Below are 18,119 nucleotides of genomic sequence, written 5' to 3' on the forward strand. Positions count from 1 at the left end.
GCGTGAAAGTTGTTTAAGAAAACTTTGCACAAGTATTGCAAATCCTAGTTGTAGATATTTATATTTTAAATGTTATTCTTTAAGAAATTGTATGGCACTTCCTCTTGGCACTGTAATACTTTAAAAAAAACTCTTGAAAGGACTGAGCCCTGGCCTTTGTTTCAGCAGAGAAGTAGGGTGAAGTGCAGGAAAAAAGAGGGAGTGTTTTAGTTTCACGTATTACCTCAGCACTTTGCTAACCCATTACACACAAACACACACGCACACACACATCCCTCCTGTGGATTTGGGTGCTTGGCACCTTTGGAAAACACGCCTCTGGAGCACATAATACATCTGAGGGAATTTATGTTGACTTTGAAAGAGCAGACAACAACAAAGGAACCAACTGAGGAAAGAAAAGCAACTCTAGCCAACACCAGCTGCTAAATATAGTCTTTCACTTACCTCAGTGAATTTAATTCTAAAATATGCCTTTCTGATTCCATCCATTCAGTTGAAAAGGGGAAGACCACACCAAGATAAGCAATGAAGACTGGTCAAACATATAACTTAATAACAGTGTATAGAAGCCACTACAGAAAAACTAAGGGGGAATGAAACATTTTGTGGTGCGGTTGAGTGGCTGATTACTATACTCAATCCACCAATATTTTCCAAGCATGGACAGCTTTTACTGAAATTAAAATAGAAAACACAGGGCCCATATCCCACAAAAAATTGACTGTTTACTAAAGACATGGAAGCTATCAAGTAAGTATGACAGCATGGCACTGTAGGAAAAAGATAGAAAGAGATGCTGCTACTGAAGATGGCATACTGCAAAAAATATTTGTTTGTGATTATGCTAAAAGTCTATCTGACTCCTTGAAAGAACTTTTAAATGATTACTGCTTCCTGAAATAAAAGTTGCTGCACATAACCTCTTCTCCCTAAAAATATGCTGAATGAAGTTACTTCTCCCATAAATAAATTGCCAATAAATTGTCCAGGGAGGTGTGGAATCTCCATAACTGGAGATGTTTAAGAGCAGGTTAGACAAATACCTGTCAGGAAGGGTCTAGATAATACTTAGTCCAGCCATGAGTGCAGGGGACTGGACTAGATGACCTCTTGAGGTCCTTTCCAGTCCTACGATTCTTTGATTCAGTGATTTTCAGTGTCAGATTTGTACAAAACACTGTACTTCTGAGATGTTTGGAAGAGTCACTGCAGAGAAATAAATTTATTAGAGCATAAGCTTTCGTGAGCTACAGCTCACTTCATCACTGCATCGATGAAGTGAGCTGTAGCTCACGGAAGCTTATGCTCTAATAAATTTGTTAGTCTCTAAGGTGCCACAAGTACTCCTTTTCTTTTTGCGAATACAGACTAACACGGCTGCTACTCTGAAACCTGCAGAGAAATAGGAAATAAATAGCTCAAGTATTCATCTAAAAATAAATCAAAATATAGTCAAGTAAAGTGTATGACTTTCTTTTGCTGTCACTCCGACTACAGATTAGAACTTCTTAAATAGTGTAAAAAACAATGCACAAAGAGTCCACCAAATTAGAAAACAAGTTTCAGTTTGACCTATTTATAACCCTTTGCTGGTCAGCTAATACCTATGGCTTCTGATTTGCTCTCCCCCTCGCTCATGAAGTAACTGATTTATTTTAAAATCCGGTATCTACGTACCTACTCCCTGATCCCCTGGCAGCGATTCTGACAGAGTGCTGGACAACAACTTCTGTCGAGGGTCTTGGGTAGGCGGTGCAAGCCCTCCCACATCTGAAGGCCCCTCCTCCAGCCCAAGGGGAAGAGCTACTGGATCCAGATCTCAAATAAATAGCGGGGACAACTAATGACAAACAGGGACAGGAGCGAGGGTCACAGGTTTGTAAGCAGGAAGCCAGAGGATGACATCAAGTAGAGAACCCGGGGCAGTGCCCACTGCTCCTCGAAAGCATCCAGGGAGCCAATGGACGCAGTCCAGAGGAACTCTGCCCAGATACATGAGTGTAGGGAGAAGCAGAAGTAGGTCCCATAGTTGCAGAGCACCTTCCCTTCCAGCATCCTTCTCCTGGTATGGTGGATGGCCACCTTGACCAGCGCCAGGAGGTTGATGAGGAGGTCTTGTGACTTTGTGGGGCCATGGATGGGGTGTGTATAGATCAGGAGATGTGGGGAAAAGTGGAGCCAGAACATGAGAAGAAGGTTCTGGAGGAGCCAGAAAAGGGGCTGTAACTTGGCACACGTGAGGTAGATGTGTGCCAGGGTCTTCTTCATGCCACAAAAGGGGCAAGAGTTGTGGGTGTGTGAACCATACCAAGTACACAGGCCAGGGAACCAGGGTGGAATACACACTGGCCCACCAGGGTGCCTCACCCTCCACAGAATGTAAGAGTTCCTGCCAGTTGGTGTCGGACCGGGACACAAGGGCGAGGAAATGAAAGGTGTGGACCATGATTGTGTACAGCTGGGATAAGTGCAGTTCACGCAGCTGGCTCAGGTTATGCAGAGGGAGTGGCTGGGGGGAGCTCACGGGGCAGGGGACCAATGACAAGATCCAGAGGGCCAGGGTGAAGGGCAAGCAGAGAGCATCCTCCTGCAGGACCCCTTCAAGGAAAACCCAAGAGGTGGAAGGTAAGATGGCTTTCACCTCCTGGAGTACGTGCTGGGGATAGGAGGGTTGGAGAGTTCCATGTGTCGGCCAAGCACCAGTGAATACACCCAGGCCTCTCCCCTCCCCACCCCCGGTTGTAGTCCAGAAGGTCCGGTTATATCAGACCCCTGGGAGGCGGCGGAGGAAGGCGCGTGGCACTGTGCTATGATGGACTACCTGCACCATAAAGGAGTCTCTGCAAGGCCTGGAGGCGGAAGACATGGAACTGACTGCGGAGACAGAGCAGGCCCTGTCTTCCTTCCTCCAGGGGGAGACTCAGAATCCCCGCAGAGACCCAGTGCAGCCCCAGCAAAAAGAACTCCAGAGTTAGCTGCTCAAGGCAGGACAGTTTACCCTGCAGGCTCAGGGTGTTGAACCAGTGCTACAGCATGGACAGAGCCAGCTGGTTAAGCACCAGTGCCCTCCCCCCACAGGGAAAGGCACCAGAGCAGTCCCATCCACCTCTGCAGCTGCTTAGCCACCCTGCCCTCCAAGTTGTGCCAGTTCTCTGGGGAGGGATGGGTGGCAAAAAGGTAGATGCCCAGATAGAGCAGCAGACCCACACTCCACCGGGTGGCCTGGAGCACGGGTGGGAGGGAGCTCGTCTGCCACCCATCCCAGACCATCAGGCCAGAGCTCTTGACCCAGCTGACCTGGGAAGAGTAGGCTACTGAGCAGACAGCTTGGCAGGCCTCCACCCATGCCAGATGTCCGGGTCCTGGACCATGAGGAGCACATTGTCAGCATACGCTGATAGGAACACCTGCAACTTTGCCTCATGGAGCACCAACCCCGTCAACCTCCTGTGAAGGAGAAGAAGGAAGGGCTCGACCGCCAGAGTGTACAGTTAGCCTGACAGTGGGCAGCCTTGATGCCCCCCTTGACCGAAGATGACAGGTTCAGTCAGGGTCCAGTTGAGCTTGACCAAACACTGTGGAGGCATACAGCCCCAGGAGAAAACCCACAAACTGGAGCCCAAAGCCAAATGCATGCAAAGTTCCTAGGAGATACCCATGGGCGACCCCACAGAATGCCTTTTCCTGGTCTAGGGATAGTAGGGCGAATGACAGACCATCACCATACCTAAGCAGACAAAGATCCCAGACAAGATAAAGATTATCAAAGCTGGTATGGCCCGGGATGGTATAGGTCTGGGTGGGATGGACCACGTCCACCTGCATGGACCCCAGCTGCAGCAAGATGGCCTTCACTATGACCTTGTAGTCACTGATGAGGAGTGAGATGGGATGCCAATTCCGAAGGTCACGGTGGTCCCCCATCTTGGGCAGCAGGGCAAGCACAGCTCGCCTGCATGGCAGCGGGAGCACCCCACTCCCTAAGGACTCGGCCCAGACGATGGCGAGATCTGGGCCGAGGACATCCCAGAACATGAGGTAGAACTCCACTGTCAGCCTGTCCATGCCTGGGGATCTATTAATGGACATCAGATGGAGGGCTTCCAAGAACTCAACAGGAACAACAGCCTCTTCCTCCAGCAGCAGCAACTCCTCCAACAGCAGCAGCAGGCAACCAGTCAAGAGAGGCTCCAGTGTAGATGGTTCACATGCTCTCTCTCTGGGAGGAAGGCCAGAAGGCTCCCAAAAAACAGCACAGGGTAAGTACTAGAAAAAAGGTCTTTGAGCTGTTTGTGGGCTAGAAAGTAGCCAGGAGTGAGGCTGGCCCTGACATCCATGGGGACTCATCTGGGATTCTTAGCTGGCGTGAGGATTTGGTGGCCAAGACAATAGAGGAAACACTGCAGTGGCTGTTTGCAAGTGCAAAACCTGGACAGGGGGAGGGATACTTGTCCCCGGAGCCCCCCCAATTGCTGCCACTGGTACATAGCCAGATACAATGATCATTTCTGAGCAACAGAACATAGATAAAGATTTAAAATGTCCTAAAGTTCCAAAGGCCTGCTGATTCTTCCTCTGTAATGTGCCCTCTTTCTCTCCCTGAGACATGCAAAGTCTCAAATGCTTGTTTAGACTTGCATCCTGTTTAAAGTTTAGGTCATCCTATCAGGGAAGAGAAACAACATCATGGGACACAGATGATTAATCACACATAAACAATGGACAATGAATAATAGTAACCTGAGCACTTGTGGATAATCCAGAGGTTATCACTTATTTGCACAGTGAAAACAATACCAAACATGATATTAGTCTCTACTAAAAAAGAAGTAGAGGATGAGACTGAAAATATTGTAATACTGTTATTAATTGGTGCTCTTGGTATGCTATCACCTTGAATAATGGGCCAGATCCTCAGGTAGTGTAAGTCAGTGTCGCTCCATTGAATATATACTGATTTATACCAGCTGATGTTCAGGCCCACTGTGGTCAGTTCTGGTCATCCCCTTCCAAAAAAGGCTATGCAGTGGAGGGGAATCCTGGGAAGCTCTTGTTAAAATGCTGCCTCTAAACTGAAGAGAGAGTCACTGTGATTGGCTGCAATTCACTCCCTCTCTAGAGGCTGCCAAACCATCCCTACAAGGGATGGTTAATCCATGGGGCCTCATACCTACAGCTCACTTCATCAGATGCATGCAGTGGAAAATACAGTAGGGGGATCTTATATACACAGAGAACATAAAACAATGGGTATTACCATACACACTGTAACGAGAGTGATCAGGTAAGGTGAGCTATTACCAGCAGGAGAGGGGGGTAAAAAAAGAAAAAAAAAAACCTTTTGTAGTGATAATCAAGGCGGGCTATTTCTAGCAGTTGACAAGAAGGTGTGAGGAATAGTGGGGGGAAAAATAAACATGGGGAAATAGTTTTACTTTGTGTAATGACACATCCACTCCCAGTCTTTATTCAAACCTAATTTAATGGTGTCCAGTTTGCAAATTAATTCCAATTCAGCAGCCTCTAGTTGGAGTCTGTTTCTGAAGTTTTTTTGTTATAATATTGCCACTTTTAGGTCTGTAATCAAGTGACCAGAGAGACTGAAGTGTTCTCTGGCTGGTTTTTGAATGTTATAATTCTTGACGTCTGATTTGTGACCATTTATTCTTTTATGTGGACACTGTCTGGTTTGGCCAATGTACATGGCAGAGGAGCACTGCTGCAACATGATGGCATATATCCCATTGGTGGATGTGCAGGTGAACGAGCCTCTGATAGTGTGGCTGATGTGATTAGGCCCTATGATGGTGTCCTCTGAATAGACATGTGGACACAACTGGCAACAGGTTTTGTTGCAAGGATAGGTTCCTGGGTTAGTGTTTTTGTTGTGTGGTTGCTGGTGAGTATTTGCTTCAGATTGGGGGGGCTGTCTGTAAGCAAGGACTGGACATCATAGAGCTTGGCTGTAGACGATGGAACGCTTCCTCAGCTCTCGTCCCCTAATGCCCCTACTCTACTTGCACTACATTGATGACATCTTCATCATCTGGACCCAAGGAAAAGAAGCCCTTGAGGAATTCCACCATGATTTCAACAATTTCCATCCCACCATCAACATCAGCCCAGACAAGTCCACACAAGAGATCCACTTCCTGGACACTACAGGGCTAATAAGCGATAGTCACATAAACACCACCCTATACCGGAAATCTACTGACCGCTATACTTACTTACATGCCTCCAGCTTACATCCAGACCATACCACACAATCCATTGTCTACAGCCAAGCTCTACAATACAATCACGTTTGCTCCAACCCCTCAGACAGAGACAAACACCGACAAGATCTCTATCATGCCCCCTTGACCGAAGATTACAGGTTCAGTCAGGGCCCAGTTGAGCTTGACCGAACACTGTGGAGGCATACAGCCCCAGGAGAAAATTCTTACAACTACAATACCCACCTGCTGAAGTGAAGAAACAGAGTGACAGAGCCAGAAGAGTACCCAGAAGTTACCTACTACAGGACAGGCCCAACAGAAAATAACAGAACGCCACTTGCCGTCACCTTCAACCCCCAACTAAAACCTCTCCAACGCATCATCAAGGGGGTCTACCACCTATCCTGAAGGACAACCCATCGCTCTCACAAATCTTGGGAGACAGGACAGTCCTTGCTTACAGACAGCCCCCCGACCTGAAGCAAATATTCACTAGCAACCACACACCACACAACGAAAACACTAACCCAGGAACCTATCCTTGCAACAAAGCCCATTGCCAACTCTGTCCACATATCTATTCAGGGGATTTCCATAATAGGGCCTAATCACATCAGCCACACTATCAGAGGCTCATTCACCTGCACATCCACCAATGGGATATATGCCATCATGTGCCAGCAATACCCCTCTGCCATGTACATTGGCCAAACAGGACAGACTCTACATAAAAGAATAAATGGACACAAATCAGACATCAAGAATTATAACATTCAAAAACCAGTCAGAGAACACTTCAATCTCTCTGGTCACTTGATTACAGTCCTAAAGTGGCAATATTATAACAAAAAAACCTCAAAAACAGACTCCAATGAGAGACTGCTGAATTGGAATTAATTTGCACACTGGACACCATTAAATTAGGCTTGAATAAAGACTGGGAGTGGATGTGTCATTACACAAAGTAAAACTATTTCCCCATGTTTATTCCCCCTCCCCCCCCACACACACTATTCCTCACAGGTTCTTGTCAACTGCTAGAAATGGCCAACCTTGATTATCACTACAAAAGGTTCTCCCCCCCCCGCTGGTAATAGCTCACCTTACCTGATCACTCTCATTACAGTGTGTATGGTAACACCCACTGTTTCATGTTCTCTGTGTATATAAAATCCCCCTACTGTATTTTCCACTGAATGTATCTGATGAAGTGAGCTGTAGCTCAGGAAAGCTTATGCTCAAATAAATTTGTTAGTCTCTAAAGTGCCATAAGTACTCCTTTTCTTCTTGAGTATATTTGTGATTAGCAAAGAACACTCGTGAAAAGCATTTAACAAATGTTTCCTTGGAAGGAGTGTTGCCTTCTCTTTGGTTAGGTTTCCAATAAAATGTTTTAGCTTACATAGGAAAACAAATGAACAAACTCATCTCCCTCATTCTTTCCTGTCTTTCTACTTCTACCACCACAAAAAGAAAAGGAGAACTTGTGGCACCTTAGAGACTAACAAATTTATTTGAGCATAAGCTTTCGTGAGCTACAGCTCACTTCATCGGATGCATTTGGTGGAAAATACAGTGGGGAGATTTATATACATACACAGAGAACATGAAACAATGGGTTTCATCATACACACTGTAAGGAGAGTGATCACTTAAGATGAGCTATCACCAGCAGCGGGGGGAGGGGGGAAGGAGGAAAACCTTTCATGGTGACAAGCAAGGTAGGCTATTTCCAGCAGTTAACAAGAACATCTGAGGAACAGTGGCGGGGGGGGGGGGCGGAGAAATAACATGGGGAAATAGTTTTACTTTGTGTAATGACTCATCCATTCCCAGACTCTATTCAAGCCTCCACAGCCTCAGAAACAACTCTGACATCATAATCAAAAAGGCTGACAAAGGAGGTGCTGTCGTCATCATGAATAGGTCGGAATATGAACAAGAGGCTACTAGGCAGCTCTCCAACACCACTTTCTACAAACCATTACCTCTTATCCCACTGAGAGTTACCAAAAGAAACTACAGCATTTGCTCAAGAAACTCCCTGAAAAAGCACAAGAACAAATTCGCACAGACACACCCCTAGAACTCCGACCAGGTGTATTCTATCTGCTACCCAAGATCCATAAACCTAGAAATCCTGGATGCCCCATCATCTCAGGCATTGGCACCCTGACAGCAGGATTGTCTGGCTATGTAGACTCCCTCCTCAGGCCCTACGTTACCAGCACTCCCAGCTATCTTTGAGACACCACTGACTTCCTGAGGAAACTACAATCCATTGGTGATCTTCCTAAAAATACCATCCTAGCCACTATGGATGTAGAAGCCCTCTACACCAACATTCCACACAAAGATGGACTACAAGCCATTAGGAACAGTATCCCCGATAATGTCACGGCTAACCTGGTGGCTGAACTTTGTGACTTTGTCCTCACCCATAACTATTTCACATTTGGGGACAATGTATACTTTCAAATCAGTGGCACTGCGATGGGTACCCGCATGGCCCCACAGTATGCCAATATTTTTATGGCTGACTTAGAACAACGCTTCCTCAGCTCTCGTCCCCTAATGCCCCTACTCTACTTGCGCTACATTGATGACATCTTCATCATCTGGACCCATGGAAAAGAAGCCCTTGAGGAATTCCACCATGATTTCAACAATTTCCATCCCACCATCAACCTCAGCCTGGACCAGTCCACACAAGAGATCCACTTCCTGGACACTACGGTGCTAATAAGCGATGGTCACAAAAACACCACCCTATATCGGAAACCTACTGACCGCTTTTCCTACCTATATGCCTCTAGCTTTCATCCAGATCATACCACACGATCCATTGTCTACAGCCAAGCTCTATGATATAACTGCATTTGCTCCAACCCCTCAGACAGAGACAAACACCTACAAGATCTCTATCATGCATTCTTACAACTACAATACCCACCTGCTGAAGTGAAGAAACAGAGTGACAGAGCCAGAAGAGTACCCAGAAGTCACCTACTACAGGACAGGCCCAACAAAGAAAATAACAGAACACCACTAGCCATCCCCTTCAGCCCCCAACTAAAACCTCTCCAACGCATCATCAAGGATCTACAACCTATCCTGAAGGACGACCCATCACTCTCACAGATCTTGGGAGACAGGCCAGTCCTTGCTTACAGACAGCCCCCCAACCTGAAGCAAATACTCACCAGCAACCACACACCACACAACAGAACCACTAATCCAGGAACCTATCCTTGCAACAAAGCCCGTTGCCAACTCTGTCCACATATCTATTCAGGGGACACCATCATAGGGCCTAATCACATCAGCCACACTATCAGAGGCTCGTTCACCTGCGCATCTACCAATGTGATATATGCCATCATGTGCCAGCAATGCCCCTCTGCCATGTACATTGGCCAAACCGGACAGTCTCTACATAAAAGAATAAATGGACACAAATCAGACGTCAAGAATTATAACATTCAAAAACCAGTCGGAGAACACTTCAATCTCTCCGGTCACTCGATTACAGACCTGAGGGTTGCTATCCTCAACAAAAAAACTTCAAAAACAGACTCCAATGAGAAACTGCTGAATTGGAATTAATTTGCAAACTGGATACAATTAACTTAGGCTTGAATAGAGACTGGGAATGGATGAGTCATTACACAAAGTAAAACTATTTCCCCATGTTATTTCTCCCCACCACCACACCCCCCACTGTTCCTCAGATGTTCTTGTTAACTGCTGGAAATAGCCTACTTTGCTTGTCACCATGAAAGGTTTTCCTCCTTTCCCCCCCTGCTGCTGGTGATGGCTCATCTTAAGTGATCACTCTCCTTACAGTGTGTATGATAAAACCCATTGTTTCCTGTTCTCTGTATATGTATATAAATCTCCCCACTGTATTTTCCACCAAATGCATCCAATGAAGTGAGCTGTAGCTCACGAAAGCTTATGCTCAAATAAATTTGTTAGTCTCTAAGGTGTCACAAGTACTCCTTTTCTTTTTCAAATACAGACTAACACGGCTGCTACTCTGAATTCTACCACCACATGCACCCTTGTGGTGCTAGGATTTATGATGAGCTAATGGAGGAAACAATTTGTGGCACTCCCTTGTTAAAATATTGGCAGCAGCATGCCATTGGATATATCCAGAAAGAGAAAAAGTCCAGAGAAGGGTAAAAAAAAAAATATGATGAAGCAAAGAAAGATTTCCACATCAGAAGAGATTAAAATTACTAGGACTGTCTTGTTTCTGTTTTGAAGAAAGGAGAAGAGGAGATAAAGTGATGGAAGTATATAAAGTAATGAATAATAGAGAGAAGGTGAATTGGATGTTGTTATTTAGTCTTTCCCCTTCTAAAACATAACAACGGAATAGTCAAAGAAATTAAAAAGCAACATATTTAAAAATGATCAAACTTTTACACAGGATATAATTGACCTGTGAAACGTACTGCCACCCACACTACATTAATAAGCCAAAGTCAAGGGCGCTGGAACAATTTGCATAGTGGGGCTGCTGAGAGCCATTGAACCAAACTAAATCATGTATATGATAGTAACTACTTCAAATTATTGGCAGCAGCACTCCCAGCACCCATAGTTTCAGATCCTATGGCCAAAGTACTTAGTAGGATTTTTAAAATAATTAGATGTTTATAATAATAGCAAGAATATAATCACCAGTTACAATAGCTAAAATAAGAGAGACAAGGTGGGTGAGGTAATATCTTTATTGGACCAACTTCTGATGGTGAAAGAGACAAGCTTTCAAGCTCCACAGAGCTCTTCAGGTCTGTTATGGGGAGATCATCCCCCATGCTTCAGGACATAACTAACAACTAGGGTTCAGATTTTTGAAGATATTTAGGTGTTGCTGCACTCGGCATTGCAATGCCTAACTGATTTGGAAACCTAAATCTCATTTTCAAAAATGATTTAGGCATTTAGGAGCCTAAATTGTATAAACTGTCACAGGGATTTTGGCTCCACAAGTGCCCAAATCTCTTTTGACAATGATACTTTGGATCGTAAATCAGCTAGATGTTGCAATACTGAATGCAGCAATGCCTAATCACTCTTAAAAACCAGAGCCTAGCTGCCTGGTGTTAGGAACAAACTCCTCTATTGACAGATTATTGCATAACTGACCTTGTGGCAATTATACACCTTCCACTGAAGCATTTGGTACTGACCACTTTCAGAAAGAATACTGGACAAGGCAGACCATGGATGTGATCAGCTATGGCAATTCCAGTGGTCTTGCAAATGATTACAATAAACAACAAACACTAAAAAGCTTTAAACCCCATTGTAATGAATTTTACTTATAACCATCTTTAATATATACTGGAAAAGATATAGAAGTAAGGTTATGGCTCCTGACATTGAATTTCAAACATTCACAGAATGTACTCTAAAGCTGAAATCATTTAAGATTCTGTCCAGATGAAGTTCACTTGTCTGAATAATGGCTTATAGAGGTTCCACAAGCCTACTGCTGCTGATGCTAGAACACCATCTCTGGGGGTATTTCCTAGAGCTTGGTTTGAAATGGGTTCATAAATATATTAATTTTTTTCTCAGAACTAGTTTGCATGGGTTCTTTGGCTGTGTAGTTTGAAGACACTCACATCTGTAATATGAATCTCTGTCTCATATCTGAATCTCATTACAAAGCTGCCATTCAAAAAGCAAAGTATGATTTTGTGGATGATCAGGTGGGTTCACTAGAACCAGAACTTGGACTAGTGAGCAAAATATAATTCTGGATTTTCTGGGATAGAAAAAAGGCATTTAAATGGGAAGGAATGGGGTAATTCAAAAAACAAAAAGCCCATCTCTCCCTCTCATTTCATCTGCCTCAAAAATACCTTGTTAATGTAGATTTATGTTATATACCGTATGTTGTAGGTTGAAAACACTAAACATTTGAAAGTCAGATCAGAACATAAAAAAGTGAAGGTTCCACAAACATCACCTCACAGCATGTACCTACTGGTAATAGACATACAGGAAATGAGCTGTAGCTCACGAAAGCTTATGCTCTAATAAATTTGTTAGTCTCTAAGGTGCCACAAGTACTCCTTTTCTTTTTAGGAAATTCATAGGTACTACAACAATTTTAGAAACTTTTCATGTAATTGAACACAATTCAATATGCAATATATTCTGCTCAAGTACAAGCTCCTGTTTCTCCTCCATGCAGAAAAAGAAATGCTTCAGCCTGTGTCTGTTAATGTTGTACTCTGGCACGTGTGGCTGATTTATGTGGAATGCACAAAGTAAAGGGTTCATATCTGGCCTGCATCTGCTATATCTCAGAGGCATACTGAGAGTGTTGTAGCCTGACTGATAAGCGGGTATTTGCTTTTATCTACTACGCAATAGTTGAAAGGGTTCTGCTTCCGAATTAGCTACAGTAGTGAGGTTGTCAACAGAATGAGGACCTTGAGGAGCACATGAGAAACAGTCCATTATGTGCTCTCTCATGAGTAATGTTATAAAATTTGTTAGTCAAACCAACAGGATCACAACCACTATAATATAGGATAGGCGATAGAGCCAATACAAAATGTCCAACACTTGCATACTCACATCATCTCTTTTGGGGAACCCCGGAATAGGTGAAGCGATCTGCATATGGTCATTCCAAGGTATCCAACTGCCCACAGGCTAGGTCTTACCTTTCATAGACAGTTACGCTGCCTCCCCCTCCACCCCAATATCTTATAATATTTAATGATGGTTTTAACTTTCTTTCCTTGTATGTACTTCGACATAACAATATTAGAGTCCCTATCCTCACTAGGTCAATTAATCATTTACATTATTCTCATTAGCATTTACATCAATTAGTTGCCATGGTATACCTGCAGTTAATACATGTAAGTTTTGGTTAAACTCAACAAACTTTTAAGCTTTCCTAAAATTCCAAAAGTGTACTTCTGCAGTTCCTCACTCTGCCTTTTCCTATCATGTACCACTCTCATTTATTGTAATCCTTATCTTGTGATTTAAGGTCAATCTATTGGTTAAATACAACTTTCCTATCACTGCCTTAGCTAGTCTAAGCTAATTGTCATGCAGGCCTGAGGCCTGTAGGTCCTTGTGTTACAGCTTACTCATAAATGGTTGTTACATATCTGGATGGCTACAGGGTGAACTAAATCAAGATGGTGGTATTTCTAGTCACTATATACATATTTGTATAGGTTGAGTTTAAAGATCATTGTGGAGTAGAAGATGATGGAAGGTGTTGTCTATGGAGTCTATGTGGAAGATAATATGTGATCACTGTGGGAGGACAGCTGTGAGCAGATCAGATGTCTTGCCTGCATAGGACATTTTGGTTACCCATGGTCAATGGATGTTTTTCCAAGACCTCAGATATGTGGAAATACAGGGACAAAGGATAGGAGGTGTTGTGGGGGGCAACTGATTAAGGCAGAGCTTTTGTCGTGCCTGGGCAACGTAGCTGTAATAAAGAATGTACATTCACCTATAACTACTGAACAGCCACAGTGTCAGCTGGATCTGAAGGAAAACTGGGCATAGCTGGTACAAGACATAGTGAACTGGCTAAATCAGGACTCTGAGTCAGGGAATGTTTCCCTTGCAAAACTGTAATGTATATGATATGAGGCTAAATAATAACACAGTTGGTTTCCACTAACTAATAGAATAACAACATGATGATCTAGAGAACTGACTTCCAGACTCTGAGTAGCATACATTTTTTTTTGTATTTTCCATCTGAATCATTAGCTCAGCTAAAACAGCGTGTATTCAAGAGATCAAGTGAAATGCTTTCTGCTGCCCCACTAAATCACATGGGGTATGCTCAGCCTATCCGGGACAGGAGAAATTCTATGTGATATTTTCCCAGCAACCATGGTTCAAATTTGGCTCCAACTTAAAATGGCACCGGGGAACAGCAGCATCAAAATGTTGTGGATATCTTGGCACAGCAACACAATATTTCCAGTAGACACAGAATCTGAGCTCATTGTTACTGGAGGAGAGGTTAACCCAAGTTGCTGCATGAAGGCACAGTGCTACATGACTATCCCAAAAGACAGAGATTTTCAGGGGTCCAGACCCTATGTTGTATCATATCATGGCAGAAAGTGAGGAGATCTACCCCTCCCTGCAATGGGAGAAGTAGGAAGAAACTCAATTAGTCAAATCTTGAAGACATCTTTGTGCCGTGAGGGGATGGTTTCCCATGGAGGGATGAATCTAGCTCCATGCTTGTTCATTTCCATGAGCTGGTTTAGCCTTAAATAAAGTGCATGTCCTGGCAGATTTTTAATTCATGGGGTATATTATTCTCTCTGTAGCTGGTCTTTCCCTCACAGGAAGGTCTTCCCCTTCCCATACTGGACTGGTCAGAATCTGGCCATTAACTTGAATAAAACCATATTCCTTTTGAATATGCAATGGGTATTTTCTCCACTTTAATATTTTGTTTAGAACATGAAGCTGCATGAACATCTTAAAATGATCTGGGCATAATTAGGATGCCATGCTCTCAGATGTGTTGAAGGGACATATCAGACTGCCAAATAGGATACCAAGAAAAAAATGTTCTTATTTCAAAGATAAAAATATATATGGCATATTTACTGTGCAGGCCCAGGCTTCTTGTGGAGTTGCTTTTGGGATAGTAAATTAGAAAAACACGTGAATTAAAGGGTACTTAATCAGATTGAAGCAGTTACTCCAATTCCAGCAACTCCCTCCCACTATGTTATATCTGATAATGTACCAAACTCCAAACATAAATTTAGTTTAAAAAGATGTTTGGTCCTTAAATGTAAAATGAACCTCAGTTTACATAGCTAGCCATGTAATACATATTCTTCCAAAAGAAGCAATTTTTATCAGAGCATAATCTGCAGTTTACTAATCTCCAATTGTAAAGTTTTACAAACTGAAACTTTCCCATATGCTTTTTGCATGCCGGGATTCCAAACATAATTACAATGGAAGGGTATTAATAAAGGAACTGGAGTCTTGGCCCAAGCCATGCTCCATTATTTGGGCAATCTGATGGAAACAGAGCATATGAGCAGAAAACTCAGATGATTTCAGGCTATGTCATGTCAAATAGAAAAACAATGGGGAAAGAAGTGTAAACATGCACAAGGAAATGAACTGTCAGACTATTTTTAAATTGTCTATAGACTTCTGAAGAGGCTTAGTCATGCAATAGCATTGAGTGAAATTAAATGGTAGCTTGATTTGTTGAAGAATCCTCATATTGCTTAAGTCATTTTTACCAAGATATCAGCAAAATGAATGTTCAGAAATGTGGTGTATATTTATGAATTTTAAAGTTGAAAAAATCACATTGAACATCAGAAGAGTAAGAGTAGGCAGCTTGGGACACAGAGGATGCAAGGAAGCTAACGTGGGTGGGAAAGCATATGAGGAAGTGGTACACCACAGTTACTTCATAAGTGCAAAGTCTTTATAAACTAATTCTTTTGGGGTTGTTTTAAATAGAGAAAAACACTCAATCCCTGACAGGGCTGCATTATTGTTTCAGAAGGATTGATGCTTTCTCAAAGCATTAGACTGCTGCTTGTACTTTTTCCAAAATTGTCTATTTTTAACCTCGGCCTCTTCATCCAAGCAATAGGCAGATGGGTTGCATAGCAAACTCTATTTTGCCAAGTATGAAAAGAATGGCTTATTGAATCTTACCTGACAATGGAAAACATATTCTGGTGTGGTTTTCTTAAACTTCATGTTCCAAACTAAGGCCACCCCATCTGGCTCATGTGGAGCGTCTTCATTATTGTTATAAGAAGCAACCATCAATTCAGGGTACTAGACATGAGAGAACATGCAGTAGGATTAGATTCTGTTTTGGGGATGAAGAAACTATGTGAAATCATATGAGACAGAAGCAATCATTTCTCACACTACATGTGGTATCAAGTATCTGGTTTTAATAATAATACACACCACTCCAAACATACTGTTTAACTACATTTTGGTTTTATATTTTATTAGTGAAGTCCTTAAAGATTTCTCTCTTGGCTCCATATCAGCATCCTCTCAGATATCACCAGGATAATATTATTTACTGTAGGTAGTTCTCTAAAAAGTATAACTTAAGAAAGACTTCAAATATTCAAACTTTGCTATGAAACAGGTCCCTATACTAAAATTCTACTACAGTGAAATCTGACAATTTAACCTGAATGCTTAAAACATTTCCTTTCTGACCAATAGATCAGCTTTTATTCTGAAGTCCACAGTTTTCAGTATGGTAGAGAGTTGCTTTTTCCTTCTTATTTCAGAATAAGAATAAGGCATCTAGTACAGAAGATTCAAATAACGAATGAAAATATCTTCACACAGGGTCCAATTCTGCAAGATGCTGAGGTTCTCTTTTGAAGTGAAGAATGCCATCAAACAGCATTTGAGGGCACTTATTACAGTGAAGAACCGAGCCCATATTTTCTAGTACACTCAGTCTCAAAGAAAACATGTGTGATGAATTAGACTTTCAGACTATATTGATTACAAATATATTGTTTTCAAATATCATAAGCAAAACTAATTTAAGGAGAGTGAACCAAACATATTTCTGATGTAAGTCCATTTACTTCAGTTCAGTTACATCAGAAATGAGAAAAAACAAGAAATCTACTTTATTACAAAAGAATCTAACCTAATCTTGCTGAAAAATAAACAATATTGCTTATTTTTCAGCAAGATTAGGTTAGATTCTTTTGTAATAAAGTAGATTTATATTATATATATATAACTGACATATAACTGGCATATGAGTGAATGAGTACATCATTATGCACATACCTTATGCAAATACTTGTTTATGTATTTCATAATTTAATCTAATAAGTGACCATCGAAATCGGCCTGGCCACTTTTACGATCTTTAAAAACCCAGGTATCAAATATCAAGATCAAAATAACTAATAATAATAATCTACCCACACAACACAAGTCATTTACTGTTCTTGTCCCCAACTTACTCACATACATATACTTCAGAAAACTCTATCCCTCAATCCAAATGCCCCAGATAAAAAGATGAGCTTTGTAGCATGTCCAGGTTAGAAGATGTGGGTTCTGGAAAACCAATGGGGCAAACCAATGGGGCTCTCATGGAGAATGACTTGTCATCAAGCCTCTCCAATTTCAACCAAGAGTGATTCAGCTCAAGTTCTTCTTCTGGTATCTGCAGCATTACATAGGAAGGATGGTGAGATCTCTTAGTTCCAAGCCATTTATCACTGTACAGGGGAAATGCAGAGTTGGGAGAAACAGCTCTTTAATACAGCATCCTTGAGACTGATCTGCTTTACACCAGAAACCAGCCAATCCCTCCGAGGATTGAAAGAGAGGTAAAGACAGCTTAACTGTGTACCTAAGTATTTGTTTACAGGCACAGTTGCCTATTTGGGGCTAGTTCATTCTCCTATAGAATACAACTGGAGGTTTCTAAGTGACTTTATGGTAGTCTGTCTGAGCACAAACAAATGCAGGCTTGTAAGTCATCAGTTTGCATGCATTCTGCAGTCATAGTGAGGGCATCAACTCGTAAATTTAGTCCCAACTTTAGATATTCAATCATTGGCATCATATTGAATTGGACAATCACCATTATGAGGAGTTTTGACTTGAAGGGGTGATTGCTATTGAGAGAGGAGGTGAAGCACTATGAAATTTGTCAGTTGGGCATCTTTCAGGGGTTGATGAAGAAAATCCTGACTCCCAAGTCCCCAATTAATGAGTGCATACCAATCCCCATTTTGAGAAGACAAGGGTAAATCCCACAGACAAACACCACACTTAGCAATAGGACAATGCTTTTATCTGAAGGGAGCAAGCCCAGGGACAAAAACA

At 42.5% G+C, this 18,119-nt stretch overlaps 1 protein-coding gene across 6 annotated transcripts in view; it reads right to left on the reverse strand.

The window, feature by feature from the left end:
- Positions 1-18,119, reverse strand: part of DYNC1I1 (dynein cytoplasmic 1 intermediate chain 1) — a 267,273-nt gene that overhangs the window by 95,204 nt on the left and 153,950 nt on the right. For all 6 annotated transcript variants that reach the window (XM_038391986.2, XM_038391988.2, XM_043509264.1 and 3 more), the window contains one exon: positions 15,945-16,070. In XM_038391986.2, coding sequence (XP_038247914.1) covers positions 15,945-16,070 — 126 coding nt within the window. The remainder of the gene's footprint in view (positions 1-15,944; positions 16,071-18,119) is intronic.

This window comes from Dermochelys coriacea, chromosome 2 (genome assembly GCF_009764565.3).
Source record: "Dermochelys coriacea isolate rDerCor1 chromosome 2, rDerCor1.pri.v4, whole genome shotgun sequence".
Classification (NCBI taxonomy): Eukaryota; Metazoa; Chordata; order Testudines; family Dermochelyidae; genus Dermochelys; species Dermochelys coriacea.